The sequence below is a fragment of the Camelus bactrianus genome, chromosome 8, assembly GCF_048773025.1.
Source record: "Camelus bactrianus isolate YW-2024 breed Bactrian camel chromosome 8, ASM4877302v1, whole genome shotgun sequence".
NCBI classification, from domain to species: Eukaryota; Metazoa; Chordata; class Mammalia; order Artiodactyla; family Camelidae; genus Camelus; species Camelus bactrianus.
The window spans coordinates 34,326,190-34,351,658 of NC_133546.1; the positions used below are offsets into that span (position 1 = coordinate 34,326,190).

At 39.6% G+C, this 25,469-nt stretch overlaps 1 protein-coding gene across 3 annotated transcripts in view; it reads right to left on the minus strand.

The window, feature by feature from the left end:
* The window catches only part of NKAIN2 (sodium/potassium transporting ATPase interacting 2), an 853,276-nt gene extending 827,807 nt beyond the window's left edge, over window positions 1-25,469 (minus strand). Inside the window, exon 1 of one of the 3 annotated variants that reach the window (XR_012508635.1) lies at window positions 25,055-25,469. Coding sequence is in view for 1 of the 3 variants with exons in the window: in XM_010965506.3 (XP_010963808.2) it covers window positions 25,055-25,108 (54 nt within the window). In the remaining 2 variants the exon portion in view is untranslated. The remainder of the gene's footprint in view (window positions 1-25,054) is intronic. The other 2 variants (XR_006728492.2, XM_010965506.3) reach the window with 2 other exon arrangements.

Consider the following 25,469-nt stretch of genomic DNA (forward strand, 5'->3'; position numbering starts at 1 on the left):
AAAGATTTAAACAGAGAACATTTTGATGCCCTATAAAATCTCTTGATCTTATTTTAAATTATTTCTAAAGCTTAAAGGTTTTACCATATTTCTCTAAAATTCAAAGTTATGAACCTTCAGTTACATCTGCTTTTCAGATTCCTTTTGGGTTCACAGGTACAAGAGAAAAAGCTTCCAACAGTAACTTAGGAGAGGAGGGTAGCTGCTTTGGGCCTGAGCAGCATTTCTTATAAAAGGAAGCAGGCTGTCCTAAATAAAAAATAAAGAAAAGAGTGACTGGCAAGGTTTTATTAATTTATGCCATTATAAATCATAACAGTCTATCACAATTACCTCTTCATCCTTACCCTAGTGCCTCATTTTTATTTCAGTGTTAAACTTTGCAGAAGATTAAACACTGTCTTTCCTTTCAGGCAACAAAAAAAGAGGTACAGCAGATTTCACTTAGCAAAATGCACGTCTTCGATTGGTAATTTTAAAATTAGCTGAAGTAAAAGTGAGAACCTTGGTGCAATCATTTAGCCTTTTGTCCATTAAAAGAGCATTTTAATTTGCTGGTTTAGACAGCTAGTCATGCTCACACATGTTTTTCAGACATTTCCAAGAAATAACCCTAATGATATCTTCCTCAGAAAACAGAACAAACACACACTACATGTTGGCAAGATTATTTTCGATTGTGAATATGTTACTTAACAGACTTGAATGCCGTTCATTCTGAAATAAAGGGAGAAAACGACTTAAATTCTAATGAAGTACTTAGAACTTTACTTTTTAAAATAATTGTAGCTTCTTGATGCAAACAGCCATTATTGAAATTACACCTGAAAGACGGTTTCATAAATGTTCAGAGGAAAAAGTAAGACCCACAAGAGATAATTCAATAATGTTTGCAGCCTGAAAATGGAGATGACGTTTTAATTGCTTCTAAATTCAAACCTCTAACCCAGGGCTCAGAGCTGGCCATCAGACATCAAATGGAGGCAGAGACATCCCTGTTCCTGTCTGCTTTTCCCATGGGGAGCACCAGGGCCCAGTACAGTGGCTCCCTGGTACCTCATGGTGGTTACAGCAAGAGGCCCCATAGAGCTGCTCTGGAGAAATACTTCTTTTCAATGTTTTATTCTTTCATTAACCTCCATCATTATAATCAATTTCAGTAGCAATATGTGGTTTATTAATAAAATAATAAAGGAATAAGATCATCTTAAAGTCTCCTCACCCCTCTGCACCTTCATAATTTCAACTGTACAATGAGAGAGTTGATCTTCCATGTATAATCAGGGTCCAACATCATATTTAATTAGTAAATGTAAGATACTTATTTTCCAAATTGATACTCAAAAAAAAATAAATAAAAGATAAAGGACTGCCTCAGGGTTAACAAGTTATCAAAGTTAATAACCCCATGCACACATCCTAAAGCTTGGATTAAATAGTTTCAACGTGGTGTCCCAGGCACAGTGGGCACGCCTTTCCTGTCAATTCCCTTCCATTCCCAAGCCTGTCCCAGGTGTCTCCAGATGATACACCTCTGAATCAAGTGAATGCTTAACTTCTTCAGAGATGTCGCCTTGTCTTAGATTTCTCTGTGTCTTGCAAATGGTCGAGCACACTGCTGAGGAATCAATATATATTCAGTACCTAAGGCTGATGAAGGGATCTTTGAAATATATTGACCCTGACTAGCAGGCTCCAAAGATTTCTGATGAAAACTGTCCAGCTCACCCTGCAGATTGCCAGTTCTGTGCCCCACAACACTTCTTCCACTGTCCTGTTAGAAAGACCGCAGAACTTACAATAGCAGAACCAACATTCGCTGTTTCTTCAGCAATAACAACAAACAGCAGTCTTCAGGGATACACCAGCAGACTGGGAGGGTGAGCCCAGGGTGCTGCAGCCTTCTGTCTCAGCGGTTTATTACCAGAAATTTCCCTCAAAGCTTAAAGATAATACATGTGGAATTAATTAGGTACCTGTGTGTTACTGATCAATATTTTAAAATATGAGAAAACTTTTTAAATGGTTACAAGTCATCCTTTTTTTTTTACTTAAACTTCATTTCTAGTAACAAGTCCAATACATCTTTGCAATTTACAATGCATGAGGCTGCTATCCTGCGATGTTTTGAAACCCTAATTCTACAAGCCCCAAAAAATTTAATCGACAACAATGCTGGGTTTTTACAAAATTTCTCTTCTCTTCCTTTATCCTCATCTTCTGGCTTCAGACTTAACCTTTGCCCTTTCAAAATATGAAAGATCTTGGAAAACATTTTTAAATTTTTCTAGATTTTACTATGTTAATCATAATACCATTTCATTAAAAAAATGTTCAAATGCCAATGATACCTTTGTTAAAAGTACACATAAGTTAGTAATTTCACATATTCCATATTCTTCTAACTCGGATTTATTCAAAAGATCTGCTGCACAAAGTAATAATTAGTTTTCAACTCTACTGGACAACCTGATAATTCTGATTGGCTGACATTGACTTCACTAAAAGCAAAAGCTACCACACAGTTGAATGGTATTGCTTTTTTTACATACATAAGCACAAATGTCCCAGAAGCAGCCTAAATTAGGCAAATGAATAAAAGCTGCAAAACTATTCCAGAGCTGTTCTGGGGCACAGCAGACATCTGGGGCAGGAGACTCACTGGTTCAATCTGCCTGATCTCTTGCCAAGATTACTAACACTCTTCAACACCAAACATCCAAACAGGTCTGTTCAAAACAATATTTTAAGGGTTTTCAACTAGTCACATTCATTCTTCAGATTTCTCTTGGCCATTTCAGAGGCAAAAGCTGGCAAGTGTGTCTCTTCCATGCAGTCGTTGCTGTGGGTCCGTTGATGTTGAGAGCGCGGCCCTGGGGGGCTGTCCTCTAGCAGCAGTGTTCTTCTTTTCAGGCCACTGACACCATATAATGGGATCACCCCACTAAACCCACGCATTTCAGGGGATACTGAATGTTCTCCTAAAGCACTAAAAGCAGTCATCTATTTTCAAATGGGGAAATTAATGTAACACAAAAAAGTGTCTATCAGCAAACCACAGCAGTTCTTAATCACTTTTAATCTAAATCTTCCACAAAAGTGCTTTGACTGATTTGAGTTACCATTTTAATGATACTTATTCCATCTCTTGAAATGAGATGGGCTGCTGTTTGAAAACACAGATCATTCCGAATGCTACAGAAGGGTTTTTATCATTGTTTTTAAAGCAAAGGAAGTCTTTAAACACACCCAGTGGGAGCTTTTAATAGATCACAGATAAGGTGCTTTGGTGCAACCAAAGGTACTGCATTATACAACAGAGCCAGTTTATGTGGTTTTCAAAACAAATTTCAACTGGAATTTTAGGGCATCTGAACATGCCCACTTTAAGCCATCCTGAAGCGTCTAATGATCCCTTTAATAGTATCGGAGAAAAAAACTACCCATTGTCAACAACTAGAGACTGAAATGCAGTACTTGGCAGATTTGGGGCGAGGTGTCTCAGCATTTTTCATGATTAGGTTATTACACTGATACCTACTTTTGTGTTCAAAATAGGTGCCAGTATACTAGCATACTTTGAAAACAGAATTTTAGATAAATCTTATCAAGTAACTAGGGTCAATAATCTATTCTAAACTAGAATATCTTAAGAATTCAATTGCTATTTCCCAAATAACAGATTATCTCTTTAAAAATCCTTTTTCCAGCCTTGATGACTGGAAATCTTTCAAAAAGCCTATCGTGGACATGGACTTCCTTGCTTTCTGAAACAGAGCACACTGAACTCAACTTTACATTCGGGCAGAGAGAGAAGCAGAAAGGCAGCCAGCCTGCTGTCTGACTCCAAATCAGGAGATCTAGTCCTGAAACTCAAACCCTTCGCTTGCTAACTGGGTTATAAGACAGTAACTTTTGAACTGTTAAACTACCTCAAGCTCCTGTAATAATGCCGTCAAAGGCGAGGCAGGTGGATCGGAGCTGATGGTACCCTCCCTCCAAAATGCCCCCAAACTGCTACACTTTTTAATTCTTATACTTGCTAGACTTACCTTTGCCCCTTTAGCTTTTTACTAGTTAATGGTTTTTATTGCCTTCAATGCACCTACAGTAAAGCTCTTTCTTCACTTTGCCCCGTCAAATGGCCCGCCACGGTTTATGATATCAAATCATAATCATGTCTGTGTGTATTAGCTGTAATCTCTTATTTGCACAGTGCACGGGCTTTCATGCATGGATTCTGTGAGGCGGGTCTGCCTGGATGCTCGGGGGCCTCTTCCACCTCTTTTCAGGGTCCTGATTATGTTTTATATTACTCTATACATTAAGACTATCCAAAAAGTCAAAAGTGCTTCCCAAATGTAAAAATTAGTACTTTCAGTTACGTGCAGATAAATTCTGTTAGTAACAGACCAATTTTCAAGTTCATGCAGTTAATGGCAAATCCAGAACTAAACTCCAAGGCCCCTACCTCTCAGTTCAGGATTTTTTATCTTCTTAAAGAAATGTTCCATGTATTTTGCCTTCTTTTCCTAACTACTTATTTCCTCCTGAATCCCTCACACTGATTCTCCCCATTCTAATGAAGCCGTTCTATCAAAAATTCCCAGCATTTCAGATCCAAATGCTTGCCCACCCCCCCCCTTCTCCTTGACTTTCTCTTCAGGGTGCTACCCTTCTGGGTGGTCCTTCTCCCGACTCTTCTGTCACCCCTTGATGATACACTACCCAGTCCTTCTCCAGCTCTTCCAAGTACTTCTCTCCTCTTTTCTTCAACAATTACTTTCCCTCTTCAAATCCCATGAGCGGCATTTCTGAAAGCATAGTACCCAGACCTCTTCTTGTCTCCCACTAGCTGGAAAAGACCCAAGTTGGAGTTGCTATGCTTGACCTTGAAACCAATGCTGCAACTGCCCAGGACGGGGGGTAAGAAGGGATGGCAGTTCTGTCACCTCACTACTGATACTTCAAGCAAATTGGGAGTTCGAGATTTGCAGATACTAACTACTATATATAAAATAAACAATAAGTTCATACTGTACAGCACAGGGAACTATATTCAGTACCTTGTAGTAATCCATAATGAAAAGGAATATGAAAAGGAATACATGTATGCATATGTATGACTGAAACACTATGCTGTGCACTATAAATCGACATTATTATAAACTGACTATATGTCAATTAAAAAAAAAGTATTGATCTTTGAAAAAAAAAAGAATTCAAAACAAGTTTCTATTCATTCTCACTGAACTGGTTTCCTCTCCCAACTTGCTGGTCTCCCAATACGGTCACTCCTCCCCACCACCATCCCCGACGCCCGCCCCCATCCATCCCTGAGAACGCCAACCCGGCACCCTCTCATCCACTCTAGCCAACCACCCTGTGATTCCATCTCAACCACTGCTTCTTTACAGATCCTCCAGTATCAGCTGTGAACCCTGTCTGTCCACTCTCACCACATGATGAAAGCCAGCACCAGGTTTCCATTTCTTCATACCTCAGCTGGAGATACTGTTGTATCAACAGAGAGACTGTGACGTCACACGTGTACCATAGATACAAGCCTTGGTTTTTGTCCCCATCACTTTCGTTGTAGCTATTACCCTAGGCTCTCATTATCTTAAAACCAGGCATGTCCTACTGCAGCTGCAGAGGTGGTCTCCCTGACTGGAGCTTTCCTCCATGTGAACTAGTCCTAGATTTTCTACCTGTTTTTCATTAAATGTTGCTTTGAAGACGTCACTATATAATAAAGAAACTCTTGGCTGTCACTTATCACCTAAAACGTAAACTCCTTTGTCAGGTTTCAAAGCTCTTCATAGTGACCAAAGTTACACTTACTGAGGGTCTATCAGGTGCCAGTGACTGTTATAAACATCTTACATGTATTATTTTAATTCTCCCAACAGCCCCTTCAGGTAAATACTATTGTCGTTCTCCTTGTACAGACTAAGAAAGGGAGGCACAGAAAAGTTAAGCAATCTGTGCATCGTGACATAAATTCTACAGTCAGTATTTCAAATCTGATTCCAGTCGCTAAGCTCTTAAAAACAACACTAAACTCCAAAATTCATAATCTTAACTAACTCTAACTATCCACCCATAACCCCTACTACACCCACATCAGTACTTCAGTCTAAACGAGAGGAGCCTGTCTCAGGTCAACTCAGTCCCATGCTTCCCTTTTTAACTCCAATGCTAAACCATCTAAATTTTATCCATGTTTCAACACTCAACTAGACTTCCCACATCAATGAACCTTCCCTGAGATAGTCTAATCATTTTAGTCCTGCTGACCAGATGGAAGGAATACTCCACATCATCTTCTTTCTTGAAACTGATGGGGTTCCTGACATGCTACCCCAGTATATGGCACCTTGGCAAACTGACTAATTTAGTCTGAAGGCGTCTGAGAAAACAGCAGAAGAAGGAAGGTCACTCTTACTTTCCCCTCACCCTTCTCCCCTGAAACAGGTCATAAAACCCTCACGGAGAAGGTGCCCTCCCTATACCCAGAGGAAAAGAGCATTCTTATCTCTGAAGACGAAGAGACGCCAAGAAGAATCCTAACAAACAGGTCTTATCAAGCTTCCCCCATTTTACTCTGCTCACCTCACGCTCCTTAATCTATCCTATTTCCACACAGTGGCCCACTCTCCATCCAGCCTAGCAGACATATGCTCTGGCCAAACTGTTTTTTCAGGGCTTCTTTTCCTTGTGAAGGTGTCTGTGTCACGGAAAACTTATATCAAATAAATCTGCATGCTTTTCTCCTCTTGCTCTGTCTTTGATAGTTTAATTTCCAGACTCTGCCAGGGACTTCAGAGAGGGGAGGAAAACTTTTTTCTCCCTATTTATTCCCTAACTCCAAGCTCTGTACAAACCCCATTGTATGTATTCAATCATTATGTACTGACTAACTGATTTATCCACTCCAAAATGCATAATTCTACAGGGAAAACTTAAGAACAGCCAAAAGGGAGCTAGGCCTTCAGAAATGCCCAAAGTTAGGAAGAAAAAAAAAAGATCAGGAGACAACAGAGGCATAAAAATGAGTTGTCAGAAGCCTGTGAGTAACTTTTTTTCACAGCTACCCCACTGCAAAGAACTATGACATTAGTGTAAATCACCTGCTGGATCCGGTAAATTACCTCATTAAATGTGGTAACAGAGACAAATTAATACTTTCCAAGAAGTATTTTTAATTCCATATTAGGATTTCAAAGAGTTAATTTATTTTAAGGGGTTATTTCAATTACATATACGTTTTTCCCACTCTAAAAAAATCTAATAAAAAAGGATGGTAGAAAAATATTCACATTCAGTTCACTCTATGCATAATAACTTTTCCTGGGTTTTCAGCTAGCTTTATTCCTATCAGCTTTAAGAACAATATTAAAAATCTTAATCGGATTCTAAAATCACTTTATCCATATATACATTCAGGGTCAAGAAGACTTTATAAGAAAACAGGATTTTTTAATTTAATGGCTCCCTAACCCTACCATACCCCCATCCCCTTCCATACAGTGGGTTCAGATTCCAGTCCTCTCTTACAGTATGAAGACAAACATCTGGCTTTTGTTACACAACAGAATCGTCCATTTACAGAGACAGCTAATAGTGAGTGCTGGGTGTGTGAGGTAGTGTCATGGGGTCTCTGTCTATATATACCCTGCAGCTGCAGGGCTCAGTGATTCCCAACTCTCTGGGTATCATGCAAAGTCAAATGCCAGATCAAAAAATAAATTTCAGAGCCAGCAGGATCAAATCAAGGGACGCCGATTCCCTTTGCGCTCTCCATCTGAGCAGTATCTTACATCCACTTTATCAGCACCTGGCCTGACACAGCTGCTCTCATCTTCCAGGCTAAAAATAAGATGCCTGATCTAAAACTGTGAGGGACAATATGAAGAAGCCAGGTTTCATTAAAGGCTTATTTCAATCTCTTAATGAAAAGAAAAACTGATGAGACATATATGTATGCAAGTGTATACATAAGTATACATATACATGCATATAGATATAAATAAATATCCATTGGATTCACAAATGTTTCACTTTTACCCTTTGGGATCAACGTTCTTTATTTTATTGTACATTGGAAATGTATGTGATGATCTAGTAATACGTGATTGGCTGACGTGTAATATTACTCACTAAAAACACAGTAACAATGGCCCAGATGAGCCCTGAGCAACATTGTTGGTATAAACCATCAGCTGCTTTGTTTCTGAGGCCAAATCATTTTGAAACAGCTAGAATTTTTTTCCTCTATGGTCTGTGACCTTTGTGGTTTCCTCTACGGTGTTTTTTCCTCTATAGTATCCTCTTTCTAATTGTTTCTTGACAGAGAACTATAGTTGTGATTTTAACTTGTCACGTATTATTTAAAAGTCTCTGATAGAGGAATAGGCATAATATTTTAACTTTTAAATATTAGGTAAGGTAGCATCTCCCTCTAAGCTTTAAACAAAGTAAAAATTGTTGAGGGGGGATTGCTAAATAGAAAAGGGTTGGCAACCACAGCCCAACTAATTGCTAAAGCAATTTCTACCAGATTTTTAAAAATTCAATTCAGCCACAAGACACAGAAAGAAATACACTCTGGTCACCTGTGATCCACTCCCATGATCTACGAAATGGCTGTTGTGGGGAGCTTCTGGTTGGGCAGAGCCACCTGGATTGGATGCGGGCGTGATTTATTCAGCTGTGAAGCATCTGGGTGGTCAGTGTGGAAAGGCTGAGGGGGCATTTGTGTCCCACAATGCTGGACTCTGAGGCTGCCACATAAATGGGAAATGCATCTGCAAATACGTGTCTAGAGAATTGATCGACGTGGCTAGAATACAGGCAGCGTCCTTTTAAATTCCCAACAAAAATGAAAAGTCCTCTCCTATCCTTTTTGCTCCATTGTGAAGAGCTAAGTACCAGTACTTACGGTAGTCCTAAGCATTGTACCAGAACTTCATTTTCTAGTGCTGTTGGAGAAACACTGAGTCGAGCTTGGCTACTTAAGTGGGAGAATGAGAAACTATGATTAGTTTATTTTAATTATGGTTAATTACCAGATATCCACTGACCCAAGCATCTTTGCATCGGCCACACCCTTTTCGCCCTTCCTGTAATAGCTCCTGCTTAGTCCCGTGAGTGCCATGCAGATATTTAATAAATGTTCTGAAAGGTTTTTACTAATTTATTTTGGATACAGCACTGTCCTCAGCATGGTGTAAATGTAAAGACACTGATGACAACTAAACTCCAGGTTTTTAAGGACTTACATGTGACATCTCAGTTACAGGACCCTACCTTTAGAAAACACACAGAATATTTTATCTACTTTTTTTTCTCTCTCTGAGAGAAGACGTTCTTAAGTGTCAGGTAACCATCTAAAATCTTATCAGACTGTTCCTTCTCTTTCTGCTATTTTGACAAAGTATTATTCGGGCTGAAAAAAATAAGGCACGACGTGAGTGAAAAAACTGCTTGTAGTTTCAATCAGTCGTGTTCACGTTGGTCACGCCTTCCAGCTTTCCACCATGCACTTACATTCTAGTCCAAGAGTTAATCTGGGGGCTGGCACAGATTTCTACATTTAAAAGCTGGCTCACTGGTGTCCCTTTAATGTCTCAACTGGAAGTTCAGCCTGAATAATCACCCTCCTGGCCTGGGGCATCTCTGAAGGCATGTCCAGAATCTGGCTTTCCATTGCATTGCTTTGAGAGCTATTCTTCGTGTCCACTTTTCTTTAAATTAGCAAGTAAGACTGACAATCCTCCAGACTCAGTTCAGACAGTAGTTTCTAATTAGATGATTGGAAAACTTTAATTAATAAGATGACCCCAGCAGAAAAATCAGGTCGTACTGTTAAGCACTTAGTTCTTACAAATTCTAGCAAGTGCTGACTTTTGCAAGTCAGCCAACTTTGTTAGTTCTCCACAATCCTTTAATTAGGCTAGACAGAAAGTAGCAGGCACTAATGTGTGTCCTGGCTAAATTCCAGTGGGGGAGAAATGCAATCTGGCCTACCTAAGCTTCCACTGGTTTCCTGTGAATCCAGTAGGCTTCTCCTTTCTCTGTCTCTATTTCATTCCGCACTGATGCTTTACGTGGGCTCCGCTTTTCACCCTGAGTACTACAGATCATCCCATTAAAGAGAAACCTACCACATCCAGAAGAACAATGCACTAAATGCAGAGTGTATTCTAAGAAAACCCACTTCCCTCTTCACACAGATAGCCAGAACACCTAAGTCAGTTCCTATAAACAGCATCATTTTTATCTTCCCCCTTGCTCTCACCCTGCACCCACTACACCTCTCGCCACACACACACTCCTTTCACACACCTAAACCTTCAAAGGATCCAAGTACGTCTTGAGGAGGATGGCACATAACTGCAAATAAGAAAAATTTCACATACACCTGGTTCCAACTTCATTAAGTTTTGGGGGTTTTTTTGTAATCTTGCCTCTATTCCTGCTATTTTGCTCTGGACCGTGTTAAAGAAAAATGCGTAAGGTGCTGTGTTAATTGATCACTATACAAATATGAAGCTGGACAAGCGCCTTCTAGCCTGGATCTCCCAGAAAGAGGCAATTCTTAAGTGCAAGATTTAATCATAAAATCAAGTTAAAAGGAACTTCACAAAGCCTATCATTTACTCCCCTCTCCAGGCATGTGGAATAGAGTGCACCAAGACTGAGTTACCAAAAGAAGTCAAGTTGGAACAAGAGAAATGACACAGTCTAAGAGGAAAATTTAAAAGCTGAATCTCTGCTGTTTTACTATACTTTCTTTAGCAAAGACTGGGCCTTCTGGTGAATCAGGATATCAAATATTAAAATGCTTGGTTTGTGGGCTCACCTAAGAAATACAAATAATGTTTTTAATTGCAAGTTCCTGAAGGGCAGGAATTACCATTTGTGCGTATGTGTGTGTGTGCATGTGTTTCCAGCAGAGCAAGGAAAACTTTCCCAATTCTTTAGTCTTAAAAATTGTTTAATTTTTAAGTTAAAATCATGATTAACGTGTATCCAGAACTTTTACTGAATTAAGAATTCATAACTTGACCCCAAACTTCTCACACCTCACTCTTGATGTAAACAATTACACACTTACCTCAAAATTAAGATGTATTCCTTATCTGAAATCTTTCATAACTAAGAAATTTCACAAAGATATACATACTACATGCACATGTTAGCAGACCAGCAGATCCAGAAGAGGACAAATTAGAAGTGTCAAATAATCATCGATAGTCTTTACTGGCACCAAAGGAAAGATGACATTCCCTGAGTCTTACATAACATCCACCTGGCTCAAGCTAAACCGAGCAAAACAGCCAAGAATGCAAAAGCTTGGCTGAGCACACAACTGACCGTAAAAAGTAGCTTTCAAATAAGTCTAGATTCCGTGTTGCCTCTCCCGTCGATATGCCCACAAATGCCTTCTCGGCACTCCCCTTCCCTCGTGGATGTCTCAAACCGCCTCCCATCCCCTCCATCTTTCCTCCCGCTGTCCCCAGAACTTCACTGCTGCTAACCCACCAGCCTGCTCTGTACTTACTAGCTGCTTGGAAACACAATAAAATCATCTAGAGAGCTCTCAAAATGTCTAGATGGCTAGGTTGCTTTCCCGAAGATTCTATACCCATAGATCAAGGGGACGACTGTGATCCAGGGCCACGGTGCTCCACAGGGCAGGACTCTCACAGGTCCATGGCGGCCGGGCTCCAGCCTTCCCTTCATGATGGCCTCCGCTGTCCTCTGGACAACGTAAAATTGTATCATGAGGAAACCTGCTTGATTTCCAAGTGCTCTTTCTCGCACCTTGCTTTTTTTAGCTCAGTGGATCTCAACGAGGGGGCTATTCTGCAATTTGGCAATGTCTGCAGACGTTTTTCATTGTCACAACTGGAAGGATGCGACCAGCATCTGGTGGGCAGAGGCCAGGGAGGCTGCCACACATCCCACAATGCACAGAACAGCCCCCACTGCAGAGAACCATCCAGTCCGAAATGGCAATATTGCTGAAGCTGAGAAACAGCTTTGTCTGCAGCCTGCCTCTTCCCTTCCTTAATCACTCCACTCATATACTCATTAAACCAACATTTCCATTCCTCCCAATTCATCCTTCTTGCCCTAGCTGCCTCCTGGCTCTCCCTAACCATCCTTCTTTTCTAGCTCCAATCACCTGCTTAAACCAAGCTCTCCCCAAATTATACAAATATCTACAATCCCCACAACACCCTTGTTCCCTCCTGGCTGTGTTCCTTTTCAGTCCCACATTTCTGATCATTTTTAATAAGGCCAAAATACAGCAGGATAGGTCTTCTATCAGCTGGACTCCGCTGCCGCTCATCCTTTGAGGAAACAAAACCTTCCACTCAACGTGGTGGCCAATTAAGGGCCTTTGTATCACCCAGGGAGTGCTCTCCTCCCAGACCTAAACTTCTGTGTCTGCTGTCTCTCCCACCAGCACCTCACCTGTCACCTTTTCTATTATCTCCCTGCTGCTGTGCCCATCATCTTATTTTCAAAGGTTTGCAATGACATTCCAGTAATCTAACTACCCCTTCCTATTTTGACATCAGTCTTTCCCACTCAGTCCTACAGCTGATCGGTCATTTGATTCTCATCGACCACTCAGAGCTCTCACAGACCCTTGGTTCTGTTCAATCTAAGAACGAGGAAACTACCAATGCTGCTTTCCCATTCCAATTCTTAAAAAGTTGGGTAATGACAGAGAAGTAACTGGTTCCCCTACAAATGCACACCATCCAGTTTCACTAAGGCTTTTGATGAATTCAGCAATCCCTTACCTTACTGTGGCTTGGTCCTCAGGTTCCACACAGGGCTTGTCCCAAACCTCGGCCCTCACTCTTAACATCATGTTGTTTCTTAATCTATAAGGGAACCGGGCCATTCACCTTGACAATGAACATCTACAGAGGCACAAATCCTACAAGGTGTAAACTCCCTCCCAAAGTGCTCGAGTCCATCTACAATCTGCACCCCACCCCCACCCCCAGCCTCAGCTCCCATTTCTCCTCCAGCTGCCAGTGTGTCAGACTCTTCACTGTCCCACACATACGCTCTTTCATTCTCCCCTTTTTGCCTCCGTCATTTCTTCCTCTTGGGATTCTCTTTTCTCCAGCCTCCAGCTACCGAAATCCCCCCATCACACCCCAGCCCCTCACACCTTGTGCGACCAGCCTACTAGGAGATCACTCGTGCCTTCCCCCAAATCTCCTTGGCACCTCACTCTTTCTTCTCTAATCATTCTGTATCATACTGCAGGGATCTACACCAGATGTGTTCTCATATCTTTCACTGTCTTTGACAGAGGTCCAGTTTGCTTCCACTGCCCAAATCCACGCCTGGCTTCTCCTGCCTTGCATTAAACACACACACACACACACGTACTTACATATGTGTGCATATATCTTACCAATATATTATAGTTTATATCATATGTCTTCAAATGTTCCTGAATTCAATGTAGATGAATTTAAATGACTAATAAGCAAAAATTATACTTCAATAATAAACACACATATAAATAAATATTGTTGATACGCAGAAGCTCTTGATGAAATTGTAGATCCACCTTTCCCCGCCCAAAAAAAAGGAAAGAAAACAATTTTACCAGGGCTTTTTCACCTATGTTTCATGGATCAGGTTGAGAAGTTTGTAAATCTCCTCAAGTTGGATGGGTATTTTTCTGGTGACAGAGTTCATAGCTTTCAAACAGATTCTCAAAGAGTGCATGATACACAAAAAAGTTAGAAACTACTGCTTCAGACATATAAAATATAAAGACAGAATTCACTTTTTTTCTAACTTTAAGAATATCAAGAAAAAAGAATATCTAAATAATGTCTCAAATCACACTAGATAAACTACATAATATGAATATTACAAAAATTGTAATATAAATTTTTAAAAAATGGACCATGATGGCTCAGGTTTATGTCTACACCTACTTTTCACCAACACCAATCTGATTTACAGTCAGCTTAAATGTGGTCTTATAGCACATAAACAGAGAACATTACAGCTTTTTTAACTACTATCATATACTAAGTAAGCTGTATGGCTCAGTAAACTAATAAATAATAAGGATCAGGTTGCAATTTAAAATAATCTTCAATTATTAAAACCACTAGGCATTCGATCAATTTATGACAGGAACACAGCTGAACACCCCTTTCAGTCAGATCATGTTCTAATTGCCAAAAGGGTAGAAAAATATTCACTTAGTTTATTCAGATGTGTCTTTATGAAAATGTGTCATTTTCATGTGTGGACTTTTCACAAATCCTACTTGATAAAGCAGATTTAGTAATCGCTTAATTTCCTCCCATTATTCATTCATTCATTCATCTTTAAATGATCATAACCGGAACACAGCACTGCAGGTTAGGAATTAATTCCTGCGGTTTTACTTGGTCCTCTCCACTGCCCAACACCTGGCTCTCAGCACGTGACTCACATGACTGGTAATGGGCCATCTACTGGCTGCACTCTAGTCCATCAGAAAGACTTTCAGAGAGATCTATTTTGTAAAAGAAGATATTTTATTATGGCAGAACTACACTTCAACTCAAACATTCCTCCTGTAAATTAAGATCACTGCCCCTGCCTGTGACTTTGCTAACATTTCTCACCCATGGATTCCCCTTAAAGTTCAACAGGTATCATTTTTATTCACATTACTGAAGATTAGATTAAAAGATGGGCCTAACAGCAGCAAACATGCAACAGAACTATTTTGTGTGTAAAGTCTGCTCCAAATTCCCATATAAATCTCCAAGAAAAATCACTGGGGTTTATTTCTCTCAGCATAAGGTAAAAGCTAAGATTTTTAACAAAACCCTAGAGTCAAAGTAGTTGCAGTTAACAGAGTGATCATCACTACTTCATCCTCGACGAGAAAAAGTGAAAACCAACAGGTTTCCCCTAAGGATTAAAATAAAGTAGGCATATAATTAAAGGTCACCAAAATGCTGCTGTTAAAAGATTTACATTTAATAAATGTAAACTAAACTTATACCATTTCCCTGATTTTTAGGGCAGTTTTGTTTTTTTTTTTAACAAAAGCAAATCTATTCTGAGATAGTCTATAAAATGGTAAACCGGGAGAGCACTGTCCCATACACCTAAGAGCCTGTGGAGCTTCCCAGGAATATTTTAGATAAAACCAAAAGTATGTTCTTGAGAAAATTCACTAATGAATTCACAGTTAACTTCACAGACTTCGCTAGTGTGTATGTATATATATATACATACACACACACATATATATACATACACACACACACACACACACACACATATCATTTTAAGTAGTATTACTTGCTTTTGAACTGTTAGACATTCAGGAGTCAGCCCCTCCCCTGTTGCCCCACTCCTGCCCATCCTATAGAAGAAAGTAGAAAGCCTTTAATACCAGGCCAAAAGAAAAGCAAAACTTAGGTCCCGAAGTACTATTGATAGTCATAATTTAACTACCATCTTTTGACTGAATAAAATGGAACCACATTTTATGAAAGATGGACAACAATGAAAGTCCATTCATTGAGAAGGGTAAGAAATACATAATCCTATACAGAGCGCCAATATTGTAGAAAATCGCATATAGATTCACTGTCACCCAATCTGTGAGCAAGCTTTATGAAAAAAAGAAAGAAGGGAAAAAGAGACCCAGGACCTTGCATATACAACCTGTATATTATCGAACCAACAACAGCTTCTAAATCCTTCAAATAGGCAGCTCGCTCAACTGCTTCCAAATACCCAGAGTTAAACACATCATAGACCCTAATCTCATATCTGCACCTCAGAGCGTTAGAGCAGGGCAAACAGGCAGCACTTGGATACACCATCTCCTGCAGGGCCCATGATCTCTGTCTCACAGACTAAGACAATGAGGTCCACAGGGATAAATTACGACTTCCAGGATCAAGCTGTCTCCCACTGCAGGCGCCCTAACAAAGGGGCTGCTCAATGCCAAGGCAGTAGAAAGAGCCCTTCTCCAGGGCCAAGACCACAGAAGGCAGCACACCAGCAGGCCCTGATGTTCTCACTGCAGACTGTAAAAGTCCTCCCCACCTTTTCTTTCCTCATGGCATCAGAGACTCTGGGACATGAGCCTTGTATTTCTCCTAGGGCTAGAAGCCCACATGGAGTAGGGTCATATGAATTCCCTACCACTGAAGTCACATAACACTGACCCGTCCATCACTTGACACACAGCTGTCAGTTAAAGGATCTGAAACATCTCCTTATTCTGTTGTGTAATTAGCACCATACAGATGCATACAAAGAACTCTGTTAGCAGGAGAGATTTGACTCCTCCATTCCAAACTAAGACTCATTTGTTTTCAAAGAATGCAGCATTGTTGGGGTGTTTTAAATGTGTTACTGTTTTAGAGTGTATGCATTGATCAGAAAGCACAAGTCAGTATGAGGACTCTTCACCACTGGCCCTGCAAAGGCAAACGCTTAGGGTATGATGCTGGAAGAGTGAGTTTGGTTTGAGATGTAGGATACAGGCATTGCTCCTCTCCACTGCTTCTAAGAGAAAGTGCCTCCGCAGATGCCTTCCCCCAGGGGTTCTGAATTTCCAAACATCCTTGGAAACCTACTACAATGCATCATCCTCTTTGGGACATCAGCAGTTGGACCTAATCGAATTTCAAAGTTAAGGGTCGTGATTTTAGTGGCCAAGACATAATTTCAAGAAACTTCAGTAAAACATATAAAAATTAATAGCCAAGTATCTGAAAACAAGGTTCCCTTCATTTAATTATGTAATAATGATATCTGACATTCTTAACGTCTTTATGTATTATTGCTTGTTAGATACCTGTTTAGTGGGTTAAGAGTTTCATTTTCCAAACTGAATCTTTAGCCATTAAATATTACTCAGATAATAATTTAACATTGTTGGACTTTTAGACTGCATCACTAGCCCAGAATAATAATTCACTGAAAAGTGTTCCTGAAAATACTAGTTCAATAGGGGATATCAGAAAAAGAGGTTCCTTGTTTACTGCAAACTCACTGTAAGTATTTGCAGACCTAAATGGAATTAAACAGGAGTTTCTTTAGTGCAAGATTTCTAGGAGCTGTGGATATGCTAACAGGCATCATGACCCTTGGGGGCAGGAGAGAGGACAATGACTATAGTGCCCCACAACTTTAACCTCACAGCTCATGTGCAGGGGGAGCATTTTGCAGAACTAGCACCCACGGAATGCAGTTTTAGAAATGCTGACCGGTCTGAGAAATCTAAGTGTAATCCTTAATGAGCACTTAGAGTAGGTATATCAGCGTAAGCATATTGTTTCATCTATTTCAGGCTATTAGCACCCAGTGTTGTAATCCTTATTCCTACAGCCCACCAAAAATGATGCGTAGGCAAAGAAAAAAAAAATTGTTTCCACAAAGAAACTAGTTTTTGCAACAAGGGTCAAATGATATATAGGCATCCCTGCAACTACTCCCAGTCTCAGTAGATGAACAGCTCTTAAACTATTAATAATTACAAAGATTTTCTAGGTATCGCAAATAACACAACAGTAAAGCCTCCCATTTGTGAAGCTGTTGCATGTGAAGTTTAAGCACATCTTCTTGGATGCTCCCAAGCATTCCGTGGGGTAAATGGGTCAGGAATTATTTGTTCCATTTTTCAAATGAGGAAACAGCACCCAGGAACACAAACGGTTTGAGCAAAGTCACAGTTACTTCATGTTCCTGTATGGAAGCTCTAGACAAGGTCTAGAAAAATCTGCCTTCTCACTTAGTCCAGAGCTTAGCACAGCCAGAAGCTATTCCAGAAATTCAGACTGAGGGGCTGGGCTAGCAAAGAGCAGCGGCTGACACCTCCACGCATAGAGAGGATGGAATGGAGGCACTGAATCGCTTTCAGATTTTTTTCCTCTCTGTATTCATCGCAAAGACACAAATGCTGTGAAAAGACCTTCCATTTCCCTTATTTAAACTTCTGAATAGGACTAAGCTAGAAGTCAGAAATAGGCACACTTGGTCCTAAAGAAAAGTTTTCTTTCACATCAGTAACAGGCAAAAGGGAGAAATGAGCTAATTATCTAGCTGGGTTGAAGAATTTCAAAAACAGGTTCAAGCACTCCTGCAAAATCATTAAATGAAGACCTATGTTCTAGGCCAGGAATTCTGCAGCTTCAGCGTCACCTGGGAACTCATTAGAAATGCAAATTTAAGGTCCATGTCCTACTGAATCAGAAACACTGAGGTGGGGCCTGCTGATTTGTGTGGGAAAAGCCCTGCAGGTGATTCTGATGCACACTTAAGCTCCAGAATTTCCTAGGATAGTCAATACAATGCACATTTTAAATACCCTATTACTTGAAGTTATTCCCAACCACAATAATTTTAACTAATATTCTCACCAATAGTGATGTGGATGGACTTAGAATTTGGGGCATGTTAAAAAAAGAAAATAAGAAAAACAGGCAAAGCCTGCATTAGCCATTCATCAGGGACTTGTTTCAAAAAGAACAGGAATTTGAGAAAAATGAGTACATTTCTCCTTCCCATGGAATCTTTTTTAAACATACCTATCAAAGTGCCCAAGTCCTTATTGAGTGCTTATTTCTCAACGATTGGCCAGAAATGCAGACTAGCTGTAACTTTTTTTTCCACTCTTTAGCAATGACAGAAACACAGTCTTCTTATGAGAGATTCTTTCTCTAAGGTAGAACTACAAGCGTGCTTTGCAGTGTTAGGGCATACTTGAAATCTCATGGGAACGGCAGGGGACACTGACCCTGCAAGAGTACCCTCTCCTTTCAGTCTCTAGTCCACACGGTGGCAGTCCAAAGTTTTGAAACCCCAAGTCCACCTGGGCCAGCCAGGTGTGGACAGGGGCCGGGCATCAGGCCTCCTCTCTGGGCCTGCTTGGTCTTGTGTTGATTACAGCGTTGGCATGGGAATCAACAGGTGGACGATACTGCCTTCATCAGTAAATCAGGTGTAAGCTACCGACATCGTTTCACGTTCCGTGGTGTATGTGGATGTGACAGACACAGTAGCACAACCTCCACCAGCTTAAAGTCAGATTAGACCCGAGTCTGAATAAAAGCTCTGCCTCTTACTTAGGGGGTAACTTAAGTAAGTTATTTGAACTTTCAGAACCTGTTTCCTCCTCTCTAAAATGGGGATATCGATATCTATTAGCTACCTCATAGGATTATTGGAAAGGAATCAGCGAATAAAATATACGTTTAGACGTTTGGCCAGGACAAGAGTCCAATAAATACTAACAGTTTTCACTATTTTTTAAGTATTTTACAAAGTTGAATTTTTAAAGCGTAACAGATTATAAAAACTAATTTTTTTCAAAGAATACATAAAAATCAGTTTACTTGTAACTTTTCAAAAAGAGTTTTTATAGGGATTTTAAAGTTTGCATGTAGGATCCATAAGTAATTAAAAAGGCAAAAATTATTAGCATTAGAAGTCACTGTATTCCTACTGCAGGTTGAAAAAATGTAAGGTCCACAGCTTGTATTCGATTAAATGTTATGACAATTTCTATCAGACCCAGTACCTGTTTTAGAGTTTAAGCAGAAAAAAGAAAAAAGAAAAAACACTGATTTTAGGAAGATGAAGCAAATAAGTCCTTTAAATAGTAAGAGCTTACTAATCTAAACATAAGTGACACATCAAAAGGAGAGAAAATCAGATCACAAATTTTATTGTCTACCCCAATCTGGAGAAATAAAAGGATACAACTTTATCTTGTGCTTTCATAATTTTAAAATGGCCTTCAATTTCCTGGGGGTGGTATGAACAAATGAACACACTTCTATTCCCACCAATAGGAGTGATCTAGGTATAAACACAGTATTTGCTTCTATTGTTGTTATGGTGAGAAAAGGGACCCTAAATACATCGTCTCTTGAGGGACTATGTATTTTACTGTATTTAAAATAAACAATAATCAAGTTTCCAGGGGGAAAAGCGACTGAAATTGGAAGAATTCATTATATACATGAAATCACAGAATTGAAGTAGTTCTCCTCTGTGTGTTTGGTTTCTGACATTTGCGCACTAAAAGGCATGGAAATAGGGGAGTAATTATCAGCAATATTAATTTCAAATCTATTTTTGGAAAAATTACACTGAGCTGCTTGAAATTCTACTAAATAACTGAAATAAATCCTTTAAAATTTCAGTGGAACCCACAGATAATAGAGGACTGACTGCCATTTTACATAAGAGACTTGAGCACCAGAGGCAAAATCCACACAGGGGTGGGGTCCTGGAAACAATCCCCTGCGGATACCAAGAGACAACCGTATATACAAATATTTAATTAAGCCATAGTTTTAATTTTTTATTTCCATGTTTCTGTCTCAGATTTTATTTCTGTCAAGTACGCACATGCAGAGAATAGAAACAGACCAAGAAATAAAGACTTCCTATTTAAGGCATCTCTGGCTGCCATTCTGAAATTCTTGACTGGGCAAGTGGAGAACCTGACCCCGAAGTAAAGCAGCATCAGAGGGAAAAGCTGGTGGCAATGCCCATTTGCATATCTGGGCCATTGCCCACATATGGGCCCCAAGCCAGAGATGCCTCTGGCATTCTGCACAGGGGATGCTGCCCATCCAAGTCTTTATTTCAGAAAGAAGGGGAAACAGCTCTGCAGAGACTGGTTCTATGAAATTTCAGGTGTATGAAAAAGAAGCTGCCACTTGTTTGTGAACCAAGAGAGCTGGATGTTGGAAGAGGTTTCTACATCTTTTTTTGATAAACATCAGAGAAGAGTAGTGCTGAATTACCGTGAAAGAGTAAATTAAAGACAAAAATCACACATGAGGATATTGGGCTGCAGAAAAAGAAAGTGTTTAAAAGGAAGAAAGTTATCATCATCTTGTAACCTAGCAAACTCTTAGCATATTTTTCAATCACAAGTTTCTGAAATACAATGTGGAAATGTTTAGTCTTCTCCATGAATCAGTTCAGCTAACGACCTCAAGATTTTATCACCGAGGGCATTTGATTCTAAAACCTTAAATTCTCTGAGAGGAAGGGTTGTGACAGGTAACATTCTACACTTTTGGAGAACTTTCAGACTTGTCAAAAGGACCCTAGGAAAATCAAAAGATTCCACCTGCACTTTTCAAGCTACTTCATGTCAATGCTTTATTTTAAGAAGCCGAAGACCTTGTTACTATGAACGCTGCATAAAATCACAATCGACGCCACTGAAATACTTCATAATTATGATAAAATTTTTACTTCATCCATCTATGTATCCATGGCCTTCTCTAATAAATGTGTACCTCCAAAAATGCCTAGTAACTGTGCCGTAGAAAGCAATTGATCATTCTTAATGGTTTCAACTGCTTCTCCACACAGCTGCACACATGTGTGTTAACCTAATTGTTAGCTGCACCTGCTCCAAGTTAGCAATAGTTCATAGAGCACATGGCAAGAATGGCATTCTCAAGTGTTAATCTGGTCAATGTAAATCTGCACTTTCTTTCAACAGTTTATGACACGTTTGCTTTGTGCCATATAGGAGTCTGATGTACAAAACTGTGGGCGATTTTGAATTTCCTTATTGAAAACAAAGCTGTCTTTTCAAACTAAAATAAATTATGCTCTCCCATATTATAACTGAGTGACTTCTCACTGAGAAATATCTGAGATATCTGAGTAATTTTTTCCAACATTTATATAAAGTATTCTTTGATTCAACTGAACACTGAAGAAAGAAATAGAAACTCTTTCACAAACTGCTGAAAGTCATAAATAAGAAGTTAAATTGTTCTTGTCCTGTACCACCATAGTCACCCCTGCAAATACAGTGATGATTTTTGCTACTATCTAACATCTTCAGTTTCTGAGCATTAAGGACAGCAATGATAAAAAGAAAATTACCTTCTTGAGATTATGAGCTTAAACTCTGGATTCTGCACATGCAGCAAATCTGTTTCCAGAGATCACACCCCTTTTTCATAGGAATCATCCAAAAATCTGAAGTTGGAGTAACCATTTAGCTCAAAGATTTTAATGTATGATACACAGAGACAGACACTTTTTCATAAAATGTAAGTTTTCTATTAGGTCCCTATGGTATGAAATCCTAATTTCTTGTCTTACAAATTGATTTCCTGGTTTTTAAAATAATGTATGTTATCCACACTTGTCTGCTAAACATTAAATTAAATGCACATTTCACATAATTAAAAGCAAAGATAAAGAATCCTGACAGGTAAGTTTCTCTGGAGACTTTGTCTCTGTCCTTCACTCGGTAACGAATGAAACACTGTCTGCTTTGATAACATACTGACGAATGAGGTGCCCATCTCCACAATACAAATGCTACCTCACCTTCTACTAAGGTTAGCTGCAAGTTTATATAGACATAAATATTCTTTTAAGTCTAGTTAAAATACAAACACTCTACTTACAGAATTGGAGTCAAATGTTTCTAGAAACTTAACAGTTATTCAACAAAGAAACTTAATAAAGTTTCTATCTTAGACTATTTTGGCTTCAATTTTATTAAATCTAAAATTTTACTGTACAGCTATCAAAACAATGCCCAAATGTTACAAGAAGGCATAGTGAACACTTCAGAAGTAAACTGGTTAAACTTCTGTGTCCATCAATAGTACACGAGTCATAACTTATTCTGGAAACCTGGCTACTTACAAAACAAACTTTACTCATAACAGTGCAAAGATACATAAAGTTTTTTTTAAAGATTATCAAGAGCAAAGAAAAACATAAACACCCCCTCCATTGTGTGCATGTGTGCATGTGCAGTGATTTGCAACTCTTAATTCACAAAAGAATTATTTATTTAAAATTAAATACTATATTTCTAAGAAGCAACAATTACCAAGAACCTCTGGAATTCTTTAAATGTGATCATTCCACCCTATCAAATCAATTGGATGTTCTTCAACCGTTGTTTTTTCTTTTACATCTGCATTAACATGGCTGCTAATTACATTAGCCTGGTGGCATATAAAGTCTGAATGGGAAATATCACATGATTCTTATAGAACATAAATGTATGTAGGATTCAAATTTACACTTGCTTAGATTGAGCACTTCTACATTACAGCTACTTCTATTTTGTTAGAGAATTTAGCTTGGATTCAGAATTTCTTTCATAAGTGACATAGCACCTCTCTAACACACCATTGCATATATCCATGCACATAAACGCACACACACACACACACACACACACACACACACAAACCTTTAGCCTTATTATGCTACTATGTATATTCAGTTTTCCATTTGTATATTTATGTTTTTCTAAAACTGTTAAAGTTCCTGAGGAGTTTGTATTCATCACACAAAATGCCCTGCAGATCTAATGCCTACATCTACCATAATAAAGCCCTACTATGTTAAATGATTAAAAAGCTAAATCATTTTTTAAATTGAAAGTTGTAAAGAACATAAGAATGCTCTTCCCAACCCACTCATTCTCACAGTTTTATCCTTTTACACAGTGAATCAGCAAATGTCTTATTTTCTGAATCACGTATGAACATGAGAATGTTTTGAAAATGTTTATACAGTTTGGCACACTTGGCGTTACTGGTGGCTTCACAGTAAGCTCTCTCATTGTTCTGATTAGCTTTATCATTAAGAGTAAAAAACCTTTATTATAGAACTTAACTGCATATGTGGTACAGAAAAATAGACTGCTTTACACGTCATTGAGAAAATGTTACATTCTTAAAATTATATTTATAGTTCCATCTTCTTTTTCTCACAGCCAAGTGCATGAGTAATTCACAGATCAAAATATACATCATCAGACAACTTTGCTGGGAAGGAAGAATATCCTTGAGACAATATGCAACTAGAAGCACTGCTTCAGCTAAATATTAAACCAAACAACAACAACCACTCGTGGGTTTAATGACAACTGATAAACAATGAAGAACACTTAAGAAATTCTTCTGTCAGTTTCAATAGCAAATCCTTGCCCTTTTGATTACTGATGGGGCTCTCAGAAATTTTCTTTGGTCTTGTAGTCCTTTCAGCCTTTATAAAACAATTGCTGGAAATGTGGGTGGCTATTCAAGTTAATACATTCTTTCCAAGGAAAGCTATTTGATAACAGGAGGGAGCAAGTACCTCCCACCTCAAATTAACTACTTAAAGTGGTGTATTTTTCACCTCTAAACTATCCTTGGCCCCTCCTTCTATTGCCCTTAGGGAATTTAAATTCAGTGACATGACATTTTCCATTATTGGCTCCTTATCTCTTTGCAACTGTACAACATTCCTCAAAAAGTACACATAATTCTCCTTCCCATGGGATCAGACGACAGTAGCTATTTCTGGAGCAATTATACATGTAATGTAAGATACAATATTTTTCCTTATAATTGTTTGTAATAATTGTGATTTGAAGGCGACTGGTTCAGTTTGTAGCCATGCTGTTGCTGAGTTCATCTAAGTATTTCTCTTCAATCTACATACTTTTAAAACTCAGTGTGTCGTGTACATCAGACTGCTGTAAGGTAACCATCTGCTCTACATAGTGGTTTGTTAGAGCGTAATACTTATAAGACAATATATTCCTTAGGAAAAAACACACGTCAGTGAAGAAACAAAGATACTGCAAAAATTAGTATACAGAAGAAAGGTCAAAAATTCCATATTTCTCTGTTTTAACACCTGTATAGTAAATTCTGTGACAACCACGTTGTTACATTAATAGGAACGCAAAGCATAAAAGAACAAGAGCTACATCTTGCTTTGCTTAAAGAAATTAAAGACAAGTTTAACCCGCACCTGCCAAATTGTCTTCAGAGGGAAAGAAATAGGTGGGGACGGAAAGCCTCACCTCTCCTGTACCCCACGGTGAGTCTCTCTGAAATCATTTGAAATATCGGCAATATATCTGTCACCTTTTCTTTTTTCTTCCATTCTAATCAAAGGCAGACCTTTTCCTGCACTCCCCTGCCCACTATCTCAAAGGCACATTACAGAATAAGAGGACCCAAGTGTCACTTACCAGTTGCATGCCACAGATAAAGATAAGCGTGCACCTGCCACTGCAATAACCCATGGTTTCCGAGACCCCTGCCACAGCCAGACTGTCCCACGTCGGCCACCGTCGAGCCCCCACTTTATCCAATCAGATCGCGGGGAAGGACAGGCAAACCTGCGGAGGGCTCGGGGGCTCCGGGCTGCTGCTGCCAGCGTCCTGGGAAGTGACAGGCATTAGGACCTGCTGGCGCGGCGGCGGTGGCGGCGGCAGCTCCAGCCGCGCCCGCCACACATACCTTCACTCTCTCGGTGCACACGCCGCGCCGCGGGCAGCGCCGCCTGCGGAGACGCGCCCCGGGCCCGCAGGGGCAGCAGCGGCAGCCTCGCAGCGCCGCCGCGCCCTCGGGCATCTGGCCGCGAAGTTGCGCCCCCGCCGCTCC